The sequence below is a fragment of the Emys orbicularis genome, chromosome 10 (genome assembly GCF_028017835.1).
Source record: "Emys orbicularis isolate rEmyOrb1 chromosome 10, rEmyOrb1.hap1, whole genome shotgun sequence".
NCBI lineage: Eukaryota > Metazoa > Chordata > Testudines > Emydidae > Emys > Emys orbicularis.
Genome location: NC_088692.1, coordinates 59,218,423 through 59,230,946, shown reverse-complemented (window position 1 = coordinate 59,230,946; position 12,524 = coordinate 59,218,423). Strand labels below are relative to the sequence as shown.

General features: G+C 38.9%; 1 protein-coding gene across 1 annotated transcript in view; it reads right to left on the bottom strand.

The window, feature by feature from the left end:
* Nucleotides 1-12,524, bottom strand: part of OTUD7A (OTU deubiquitinase 7A) — a 127,875-nt gene that overhangs the window by 47,017 nt on the left and 68,334 nt on the right. The window contains exons 4-6 of the mRNA XM_065412413.1: nt 10,007-10,108; nt 8,040-8,167; nt 4,546-4,658 (exon numbers count right to left, since the gene is read on the bottom strand). Of these exons, the coding sequence (XP_065268485.1) occupies nt 4,546-4,658; nt 8,040-8,167; nt 10,007-10,108 (343 nt within the window). The remainder of the gene's footprint in view (nt 1-4,545; nt 4,659-8,039; nt 8,168-10,006; nt 10,109-12,524) is intronic.

Sequence of the window (12,524 nt, the reverse complement as noted above, 5' to 3'; positions counted from 1 at the left end):
TTAAACTGGCTGCAGGATTCATTGTGTAGGAGGCAAGAACTCAAGTCATAGCTTTTCCTCGATTCTCTTTATCTTCTTCCTGCTCGGTGACTTCAATTCCTCAGCATCTGCTCTGACAAAAAGAAGATTCTCAAAGAACCTCTGGAGGTTCACAGACAATTGCAGATTTCTTATAATGCATTTGACTCACAACAAATAAATAAATACAACTAACTCACAGGTGGATGTGGTGACAAATCAAAACACATTTGTTACTGAGGTTTTCTTTTGATGGGTACGTGACTTCTGATGCTTTAGTTAGTTCTGGCACCAAAGGAGATTACCTCATCTATAATTCAAAGGCTGATTTGCACATTATTTGAGGACAGTAAATAACTGGTAGGTACACTACACTGTCAGACAAAAATATTATTCTTTGAAGAGTTCTTTTCCCTTTTAGATGATGCATTAGTTTAAGAAGTAATTTTTGGTATGGTACATTGAAAAGAATCATTTATTCAGTCAATATTCCTTGCAATGGAATGGTTAGAGTGAGTACTAAAATTATACACTTTTACAGGTTAATTTCTTCAGCTAGTTTTGGTTAGTCTTCACTATTCTTTTAATGTGTATATTAGGATTGTAATTCACATCTGATTTGTTGACCATTTCCTATTGCTACTTTCCCATCCCCAACAAGAGAAAAGCCTAGTACATGTCACTATTTAACAACAATTTGAACTAAATTATATTTGATTTAACAAATGGTATTAGACTTCTTTTAAAAAAAACTTGAGGGAGGTGAAGCTTACTGAAAAGAGAATTTTTAAAAAGGGTGTGTGTCTCTGTTAAATACAACCACCACCATTTCAGCACATCTCTAACCGAATACATTGGAGCTGTGTGCTCCATGAGATACATACAGCATGAGATGGACAAAATGAGATTGTGGGAACTGGTGTTGAGTACCTGCATGTAGCAGAAATGTGTACTGAACTACATTTTAAAAGACTGTGGCAGATTTAGAGGAAACACAGAAGACAAAAGAGCAAAATTATTCTTTGTTATCTTCTATATATAAGGACAAATATATATACACTATGGTCAGTAAACATTTTGCAAAAAATAAAAATAAAAATGTTGTGTCAGGGAAATCCTTAGTCCTGACATCTAAAGGTTAAAAATGCTGAGAAAATGTCATATTCTGCTTCAGCACAGTGGAGAGTAGGAACACTTTTTCTAAAGATATTTTATCCTTACTGTGGTTTACGCCTCCACTTTGTCTAATTACTTATAACATGCAATTTTCTCCAGGGGAAACAGCAACTAGAGAAAAGAATGCACTGAATGAATAGAGAATAAATGACTTTAGTTATAACACCCCCCTATTCAGGTATGAAAATTAAAGTTCTTGTATTCTCAGGGCCGGTCTATTGCAAACAAAACTATACTGCACTTCATGAACAAGTGCACTTTGATTAAGCGTTCAGTGCTATTTCATGTTAAGTCCTAAAGCTATAAGGAATCCAATTAAATTTGTGCAGTAAGGATATTTAATTATTATACAAACAATATGGTTTTATTTCCTTAAGTAATGTCTAAAAATATAATTTATTGTTTCCATTTTAACGGAGACCTCTTTATACTTCAAATTAAATACATGCTGGTAGTAAGTTACACAGAACTTGGTCTTACCCTAAACCTCATCAAGTACCATAGTATGCTCCAATATGCTAATTTAATTAAAATGTACATAATTATATTGACAGAGATGACCACCCAGGGAGCCAAAGTGTGAGGGCTGTACCCACTTTCATTGTCTTGTAATGAAAATATTTCCCAATAACTACCCATCTGACATTACACAGTTTCATTCTACAACCTCCAGAGTTTAATCAAAGTAACTGCAATCTACCACATTCTTGCAGAACGAATCCAGAGGAACAGACTTGGAAATCAGGTAAGAAAGATCATATAAGGCCTTAGAAATTGATGTGTATGCTCTGATGTGACCTCTCTAGCAACAATCCCACTGTTAACTTCAACAGAACAAAGAGCGAATCAATTTCAATTTGAGAAAACTATATTTAAATAATTTTCTGGCTTGATAATATTATTTATATTATAGACGAATCATAACAGTTTACAAAGACAGAAAAAAATAAACTATACCAAGCTCTGCAATATAAAGGTTCATTATTTTCATTGAGGGCTTTTGGTAACACAATGCACAACAACATGGAATCAAAGTTCAAGTAGTGTGTAGATTTCAAAAGGCCTTATGAGACTACAACTATCTATTGTAGTGTATTTTCTTATATACACCAAAAAAAAATTCTTTTGTTCTTCCAAAAAAAACCCCAAAATCTGGGTACTTTGGAATATGTTTTGTGGTAATGTCACAACTGACTTTTTCTCTGTAGGGCCAAATTCTGCCCCTGGCTTATATCCTGTGCCACCCAACTGCCTTCAGAACATAATTAGATTTTTAAAAGTGTGTCATGCTCTGTAATAATACTTTGCTTCATTTGTGATAGCCAGGGCCGGCTCTAGGCACCAGCAAAACAAGCTGGTGCTTGGGGCGGCACATTTTTAGGGGCGGCATGGCCGGCGCCGGCCATGCCGCCCCTAAAAATGTGACCCGGCCGCCCTAGCTCACCTCCGCTGCCGCTCGCGCGCTGCTACTCGCCCTCCCTCCCAGGCTTGAGAGCCTGGGAGGGAGGGGGAGAAGCGGCGCCCGCGCCGTGGCCACTCGGAGTTTCCCCCTCCCTCCCAGGCTCTCAAACCTGGGAGGGAGGGGGAGATCCCGAGCGGCCACGGCGCGCGAAACAGCTGTTTCGCGCGCCGCTGCTCCCCCTCCCTCCGTCCCAGGCTTGAGAGCCTGGGGGGAGGAGGCAGGGCTGGGGATTTGGGGAAGGGGCGGAGTTGAGGCGGGGCCGGGGGTGGGGGTAATTAAAAAACGGGGGGGGGCAGCCAAAATTTTTTTTGCTTTGGGCGGCAAAAATCCTAGAGCCGGCCCTGGTGATAGCACATGGCTGTATTGAGTTAAATTCTCTGCAACCCAGTTCACTGCACTGGGAATTTGCACAGGTATAAATGAGGGAAGGATTTAGCCTGACATGCATTGTATAGAATACACACAAATTTAATGTCCAAAAAATCTATTGTTCATTTCTTATCTGAACATGTAAAATATCTGTATGTCGTTTGGACAGCTGAAAGTTCAGTCTGATTTCGGTATTTCCTTTCCAAATAGACTGTATTAGAAGAAAAGCAATGTTCTAAAAGTAGACACTGTTGACAGTTAATGACCATTGTACACTACCAACAATGCTCTTAGAAGGTTTGCTGCCTGTGAGCTACAAAGCAAGAGAGATCTGCAAGAAGAAATGTGCCAGTACTGGACACTGGTTTATCCTTTATTGGCATCCCAAGTTCATTTCAAATGTCTTTCCTATTTACTACTATAGGATTAAATTCAGTCTCCTTCCATCAGCAAATAGGCAGCCAAACGAGGCTCTCTAGCCCACTTCCCAAAACCCCAAGAAGTTCACTCTGCAGGTCCTCTGTAACTCTGACTTCTGGCTCTGATTCTAGTGGCAGGGATATGGTATTTTCATATTAGAATGTATTCCCCTATTAACAGCCTCCTATGCACTGTTTTGATGAGATTACGCTTGCTTGTGGTGAAAGTAACCTACATAAGTGCTGGCTAACTTCCCCCAGATCAGCCATCTCAGCAGGGCACTATAGGACCAAGACCCTTTAATGACCTGTTGAACCAGCTGGCACCTCTCACATCCAAATCTCACTTAGTTCATGTTCTGTGCAAGTCAAAGGCCTTGCCCTGTTTTGGACAACACAAAATTATGGACAAACATAGGAACATAAGACATAGGACTGGAAGACACCTCCTGGGTTGAGTCCAGTTCCCTGCTATCACAGGCAAACCCGTCATATAATCTCACTTATTAGACAAGCCATTGCTGTAAAACAAATTTATCATTAGGAATCTGACATAAGGAGTTGTGAAAAGATGACAAATGAGCACCACTTTACCACCTTCTAAAACAACATTGAGGGATTCTCTGATGGAGTCCTGAAGATCTTTTATTTTCTACCCACCTCTACTTTCCATGCATCAAGCCCAAGGTCCCAGTAATGGCTATCTTTCTGGCTGGTGTTTAATAACCCAGGGAAGTCATTGTTGAATGATGAAAGGCACACACCCTCCATCTCCCTGGCTATGGACTCTACTGCCACCACACTACTTCCAGAGAGCAAGAAACTGGGGCTCGTGGAGCCCTGGTTCTTCTGAATGGCTGCAGAGACAGGTACCTTGGAACTATCTGACCAGCTCGAATCGATCATTGTACTCGGAGGCTGCAATAAAATGATGGGCACGATTACAGAGTAAGTATTCTAGCATACAACATGAAAAATGCAACAGTTAGATGAATGATGTCCCACGAAATTCCTCATTTATTTGTACTACTCTAGGGCATGTGCTAGTATAACCATCCTACAGAAGCAAAGGATATAAGAATCTGTTACAATGCAACTTACCCACCACCAGTGCCTCCATTTTTGCCAAAATGAGTGCGAGGTTCACTTGAAGCCAGCTTAAGCAGTTCATTCCATTCCCGTTCCCACTCTTCTTCTGTATAAACTAAACCCGACTAGGGGAGAGAAGAGTATATTTCAGGATATGATGTTAAAAATATCACCAGTATCAGATAGTAGACATCATGTCCTAACAACATATGTTGTGTTTCATTTATAGTGCTATTTGAATAAGACATGCAATTGCCCTGGGTTATTACAGTATCACTTTTTCAAATCAAACAGCACCAAATTATCAAAACAGATCAAAGACGGCTACTACATTTTGGATAAAATTTTCAGCTGGAGGCTCTCAATTTGCTTCTGCAAAAGTGCCCTATGCAATTGTTTAACTGGGTAGCTGGGCATCCAGTCATCTCACATGCATGTGAAATTCCTTCCATTTTGGTTCTCAGGTTCCGGTGCCATTGAGGATCTTTGATCTTATTACTGACGCAATGACTATTCTCTGTCACTCATAGTGGAAATTCATAGTAATTCATGATGACAATGAATGCTCACTGGGCCAGTGAAAGACTGAGCGGGTGAGAGTAACTCTATAGCTTGGTGGATAAGGAATTCAGCTAGTGTATAGGAAATCCAAGTTCAAGTCCTCACGCCAATGACTACTTAATAATTGATACAACATAGAACAGCTTTAACAGGAGAGACTGCGAAAGCCACATACCAAAATCTCTCATAGTGGAGGGGGCACTCACCTGTAACATAGGATACTTAAGTTCAAATTCTTTCTCCATATCAGACAAAGGAGAAGGAGGTGGAGGTGGGGGAGGGGGAGTTGACTCCTGGGTCTCCCACATCCCAGGAGAGTACCAAAACCAATTTCTTCCCTCCACCAACATTTTGTGAATTTAGTCCTCCTTTGCTTTTGTCAAAATGCCTGAAATTTTTTGTCGGGTCAAAATGAAATGTTTTGTTTCAGCATTACTAATATTTTTTTCAGTTTGGTCAAAACTATTTCATGAACTTGACACAAATTTGCAAATAGTTTTGGGTCGACCGACATGGTGACTAAATTATTGAATTTCCCCCCCCTTGCTCTACATTGCAGACCTTCCTTGATAGGCCGGGGACAGCAGTACTTGTGACACCTTCTCTCCCACTCCCCTGGAGATTGGAGGGGGAGATTTCCAAAGGCACAAAGGGCAGGTAGGCACCTCAGTCCATTGTGTTTTCAGGCAGACTAGAGAATGCCTAGCCAATGACAGCTCAACTGTCTCCCATTGACAGGGTCAGGAAGGGCTTATTAGTGCTGTAATTCAGTTCTGCTGCTCTCATTAGTGCTGCTGCCAACAGCAAGCAGGGAAAATACATATATGAATAGCACAACTACCAGCCAAAGCTTTTTGGTCATGTTCAGTTAGTTGTGTATGGCCAGCATTTATGCTGGAGTACTTGGAAAATTATTGATTTAATTCATCTGCACTATGTCTTGCCGTTGATGGAAGCATAAATTCTCACACTGAGAGAAAAGAAGAACGAACCTCAGAACAGCACATCAGCTTTGAATACAACAGCAGCTAAGCTATCCAAAGGTGCTGTTAATCAAGAAAACTCTAGAAATTTGAGTATTTTCTTTCAACAGCCTAACTAGAACTGGTGCTGGTGAGATCCAGTTCTGCTTCCCTCTGCTTTCCAGATAGCGAAGCAATGCCAGCAGCTCCCCTATGAGCTGGTATAAAAGAAGAATTCTGTATCCCCTTACCACAGGCAGAATGACTTTTTGTTTAAATGAAAGGCTTTTCTATTTAAAATTTTTGGGTGTGTGTAGATAAAGGCAAGAACTAAATCCTAAAACCAATTAACTTTGTGTTCAACAATTGGCTGCCTGCAAAGAAAATGGCCACATGATTTCACATTTGTAATGACTATGTTGGAGGAATTGCTGAACCCCCTCACTGTGATCAGGTGAGCAGAGGCATGCACAAAAGGGCAAACCCTGCTCCTGCACACAGCCTGGGAAACTAAGTTGGGTGCTGCTGGAAAGGTTTGAGCACTGGGTGTGAAACGGCTCCATGGGAACTTTGGAAGGGGATAAAAGCGGAGCTGCTCAACAGCAACCACTGCATCAGAGACTGCAGTAGCCCCTATGATTTCTGTGCCTCTGCTGTATAGGTATGAATGCAAAACAGCTGGTGGATCTGCATAGTTGCAGAAAACACAGGCCCTACTCCTTCCTTGGCAAACTCCACTGCTGATCACCCCTATCCTCTGCAATAGTGGAGCCCATGTGAGATCTCCAGATATCTGGCCCCATTGCTAGAGGATCTGCAGCAGGCTGGTCCTCCATATCAATGGGGGAAGGCTTTGCTCTCAAACACAGCTTTTTCCAGCACATATTTGGATATGAAATTTTTTTGGGGAAAAAGTGAGGTGTCTAATTTTAGGCTACTTGAGGATTACAGTTAAAAATACATATTTCAAAATCTGGGTCAATTTTCTCAGCATAGAGATTTGGTCCTTAAATGACATTTTCTTTTCCTTTGTGATTTAATCTACAGTCTTCATTTTTTTGTAATGTAATTTTCAGTAGATAATTAGGGCTGTCAATTAATCACAGTTAATGAATGCGATTAACACAAAACAAATTAACTAGATTACAAAAATCGTCACAATTAATCGCAGTTTTAATTGCACTGTTAAACAATAATATAATACCAATTTAAATTTATTATAAATATTTTTGGATGTTGAAATTTTCAAATATATTGATATCAATTATAACACAGAATACAAAGTGTATAGTGCTCACTTTATATTATTATTTTTGATTACAAATATTTGCAATGTAAAAGAGAAACAAAAGAACTAGTATTTTTCAATTTATCTCTCATAAGTCCACTCAGTCCTATTTTTTGTTCAGCTAATAATAAGACAAACAAGTTTGTTTACATTTACGGGAGATAATGCTGCCTGCTTCTTATTTACGTTACCTGAAAGTGAGAACAGGCATTTGCATGGCACTGTTGTAGCTGGTGTTGCAAAGTATTTATGTGCCAGATGCGCTAAACATTCGTATGTCCCTTCATTCTTCGATTTGTAGGCTCTAAAGTTTTACATTGTTTTGTTTTTGAGTGCAGTTATGTAAAAAAAACAAACTTTTTTAAATCTTACAATTGTGATTATTTTTTAATCATTTAACACCTCTATAAATAATATATTTAAATTTGGAGCCCCAAATATTCAGGTGGCCCCAAACCAGCCCTAGATTTTGTAGGTGTAAAGCTATGCATATGTAACTTTGTGGGTGTAAACATTCATCTGCTTTTGCATGCCTGATTTTCATGCAGAAATATTTGTCTACATGTGCAAAATAGATGCACAAGGAATTCAGTAAGAGCAAAAGCTTTTTCATAGAACCTCAGAGGTAGGAATAAAAATGTTGCCCTAAATGATATCAGTTACACAATGGTTTAAACTCTCTAGGCCACACAGACCTCTTTATTCTGTTGTGTCTGTTGCCATCTCCATCTTCTCTTCAATGCTTCCCTTTCAGCTCCACTTCTCATCATGGTGTAGAGTGCTTTTCGTAACACAAGGTCCCTGTCATGAAATCCCCACATCCCTAGAGCGCAAAAGTGCACCGAGTAACAGAGATCCAGTTATGAAATAGAAACAATCAGTTGCATGAAACATAAATAACATTGCTAAAAAAAAAAAAGCAGTGCACATTATAAATCTTACTAGCTAATGATTCCTATTCATTACTTTCAAGCTTTCCTAATGAAAACTGTCAGCATAAATAGGCTAATGAAGAATAATGCTGAATTCTAGCAAACTTTAAAGTCTGGTTAAGAATTGACTATGGCTTTGAGTTGTCTGGTAATTTTGTTTTTGCATGACTTCAACGTTGCTATAAGGAAATGAACATTCAATGCACAGGTCTTCATTTTAGCTCCAGAGTTAATTGAATGTGCAGGCATCAGAGTGCTAAGGATAACGACAGGCACTTGTGGCTATCTCAAGCACAGACACCCACAGGCTTGCACTGTCATGCAGCAGAGATGATACATGTCCATTGGTATCTAAGTCCCAGTAAAGAGACAGGCACTCATGACTATTGGAAGCCTAAAAATACAAGCAGCCACAGGCTTCCAAACTCTTAAGATAACAAAAATATACGTCTTCATGTAAGTGAGAATAGTAACCTATAATAAAAGAGAATCAGAGATCTCACCATGACAAGCACCCGTAGGCAGCCATGTTTAATTTATTATACTGCCAGCCATTGGCATTAAATATTTTTGTTCCAAAGCGTGCAAGTCAAAATGCCCTGACCAATTGCTGTAAATAATTTACAATCCCTTGTAGCTGAGATGAATTGGATAAACAACTATTTATAAAAGATACTTTGAGAGTATTCAAATCTGTTTTCTTGTTATTTCTTACTTTATGTTTCAAAAACAAAATGACGCAAAATGATTACAAAATAACCATGCTTTTAAGATAAAGGTCACTTTTTGAGTCTTACTGGTGCAATATTTCAGCACAAAAGTGATTATTAGGAAATAAACAGCATATTACACTTCCAAGTATGTAGTCGCAGGGCTTTCTTTTGGTGCCCTTTGTACAAAACTTTGCAGTTACACAAAACATTGCTTTAAATCAATGGTAAATACATAGGAAAGAGTGTAATTTACCTTAATCTCTCTCACCCATACAATTATCCTTCCCAAAGGCTGGACACACCAAAAATATTTGCATTTGTATTCTTAATGATAGTAGGATGCACATTTAACAAACATCAGAGGATTATGGGCTTGAACCTGTGTTTATGATGCAGCCAAAATCCCATTGAAGCCAACAGGAGTTTTGCCTGCACCAGGACTGCAGGATCATTATAGAAAATGTACACTAGCTTAGAGGCTAGGGTTTATCTTGTTGTTTCAACTCCACCTTAGAAAGCAAGCTGAAAACTTCTACCTTCATCATGCAAGCTGTATAGATAGATACTTATTGCAAACATTGCTACAGGGAGAAGCTGAAGAATAGAGAAGCTTATATAAAGGTATGTTTACACTGCAAAACCCCCCTCCAGAAACAAAGAAAAAAAACAATGAGAGAGTCTCAAGAGTCCAGGTCAACTGACTCAGGCTGGGGGCCTCATATGATGGGGCTAAAAAGAGACCCTCCCTACTTGCTGGATTTCAGAGTCCGGGCTTCAGCCCAAGCGGGAGGTCTATACTGCTATTTTTAGCCCCACAGCGTGAGCCCAAGTCAGTCGACCTAGACTCTGAGACTAGCTGCTGCAGGGTTTTATTTGCAGAGTGGATGTACCCAAAGAGGCACCCTTTTAGCAAAAGGCCTTTGCACCCATAAACCTTTGATGGAAATACAGAAAAGTAGCAAACCTTCAATAAAAGGTTTTATGTACCAGAAGCAGCTAATCCAGACTTTCCCTTACCTAATGAGGCAGCATGTAAGAGGCAGTTTCCATCACCTGTTGTAGCCAATGGAAGAAGACGTTTGCAACTTGTACACACTGTGGACCACCAGTTCAGTCGACCTGAAAAGAAAGTGTCTGTTAAAACAGGAGAGTATGTGTTAAGGCAGGTTGAACGCACATATGTAGGAGGATACAGGGATGATGGATAACTCTGGAGGTTTTCAGAGCCCATTGCAAGTCCATCCTCCCCATGTAACACTACTCGCAAAACCAGAAGTTGAAGAAATGAAGAAGTTGTGATAGGAAGAGATGGTGGGGAAATCACATTGAAAACATTCTTCAAATATACCCAAGGCTGAAATGAAAGACAGCAAGAGTACTTTGGATTAATTTTTTTTATGCTATTCTCAAATACTGTGTTTAATTTAATGATCATTGGCACTATATAAACAGAAGACAGACTACATCGTTACAAAAAACATCTAATAAGACAAAAGCGTTCCATTTGTGTTACTCAGACAAAGCATGTATCCTAGGTAAGTCAGCTCCAATATACAAAGGTTCTGTTTTTACTTCTGACTAAATACTGGAGAATGAATTAGTGGAATGAATTAGTGTTTTCAGGCCTGATTATCCTCTCTCTCACACTAATGCAAATCAGGATAAGGCAATTAAAATCAGTAGTTATACCAATGTAGAATGATTGTAAATGAGAGCAGAGTCCAGCCCACGGTCAATATTTTTATTTAGCTTTTCACCTTTTACAAATATTAACTAGTTTATCCCTGCAATACCCTATGAGGTAGATTTTGCAGATTGTGAAAATGAGATACAGAGATGTTAAGGGCCATATTGTCCAAGGTATTTAGGCACTTAAATATACATAAGCTCCTAATGTGATCTTTAAAAGCACCCAAGCAGGTTAGGCACCTGCTCAAGCACTTCTGAAAATCCCACTAGGCACCCACCTGCATCTTTAGAGACCTACATAAAATTTGAAAATTTGCCCGTATGTGAGCTAATTAAAGCAGAGAGAGAGAAAGAGAGAGAGAGAGAGAGTGAGTGTCAGTGTCAAAGCCAAGACTAGAAACTCAGAATTCCTGGCTCACAGATTTGTGTGTGCCAGCTGGGTGGAGCATGTTTTCAGATATTATTTCTTTTGCGTTTAAATGGGCACCTTTATGTTCTTTATGTAAACAAAGGGATCAGAACTAGTTATTGTAAAAACACTATGGGGCAGGTGATTACTAATAGTTTGTTTAGTTTGTGCATTTCCCCACATCCTTTTTGAAAGGCTGTCAGTTGTGAAAATTGCAATTAATACCATAGGTAATGAAGTCAGCAGTTGGTGGCTGATCAATCAATTAACATATACTTATCATGTCTTTTCCTGGCTTTATCCTCTCCTCCTTTTGGAAATGATACTGATGAGATAAGCAGCAATTTGGATAAGGAAATTCGTTTGCACAAATCAGTGGCATGATTTTCCCACACCACTATTTTTGCATGTTAGAACAGTGTATAGCTATTTTAAAATAACTTTCTTTAAAAATACTACATACACACAATCCATTTGCAAGAGAAGATGAAAAATATCTATAGTATTAGGATAGCTGACAATGCTTTTAAAATTAATGCTCTCAAATACAAATTTGATATTGTGTAATCAGACTGTTATTGCCTGTTAATGCTTATTATTACAAATAAATATACTGAAGCTTGCTTGCAGTAGTAGAAGCATACAAACACCACATACAATAGTTTTGGTGAGCATCAATAAATGTGTCTTTAATAATCAATTATTTCATTATCAGACCATAATTGTCTCATTAAATTTCAATTAAAACAGTCATTCAGGATTAAAAGTTATTGTACAATACGCAATAAATGTACTGTAGATCGATTACTAAATGAACTTGGTAATACTACATGAATTCAATAGCCAGTTGGTACATGCTTAACAACCCAAACCAGTCTTTTCAAAATTAAATACGCATTTGAATAGCTTAATTTAAAGAGCCACTGGATAGCTTTGGGAGAGATAAAATTGGAAATAACGAGTTATTGTTTTTAGCAACTCCTGTTTCTATGGGCTGTGAAATAACAACCTGTCACCTGCCTTGTACAGAATATTTTTGGTACTAATACAACAGTGATAAGTTAAAGCACTTCAAGTAGGCTTACAAACACCTAAAACATGCAAGACCTATGTATTTCTTAAGGGACGGCTCAATTGCACTTCAACACAGACCAGGAAACCGCTAATTTAAAACCCTAAAGCTTGGTGTTCATAAATGTTTACAGTAGATCAAGGGGCATTTGATTACCATAGGAGGACATCTCTGTGGATCGATAGTCATTCCCGTCCATCAATAGCCATTCCTTCTAGGAGCACGAGGTGCTCTCTTGCTTTTCAGCCAGCTTGTGGCTACCATGATTTTTCAGTTGATATTAACAAGTCTGTGGTTTATAAAATATTGACACATCTGCATTGGCAACAAAGAGGCCTGCTTCATGTGGCCTTTAATAGAAACCA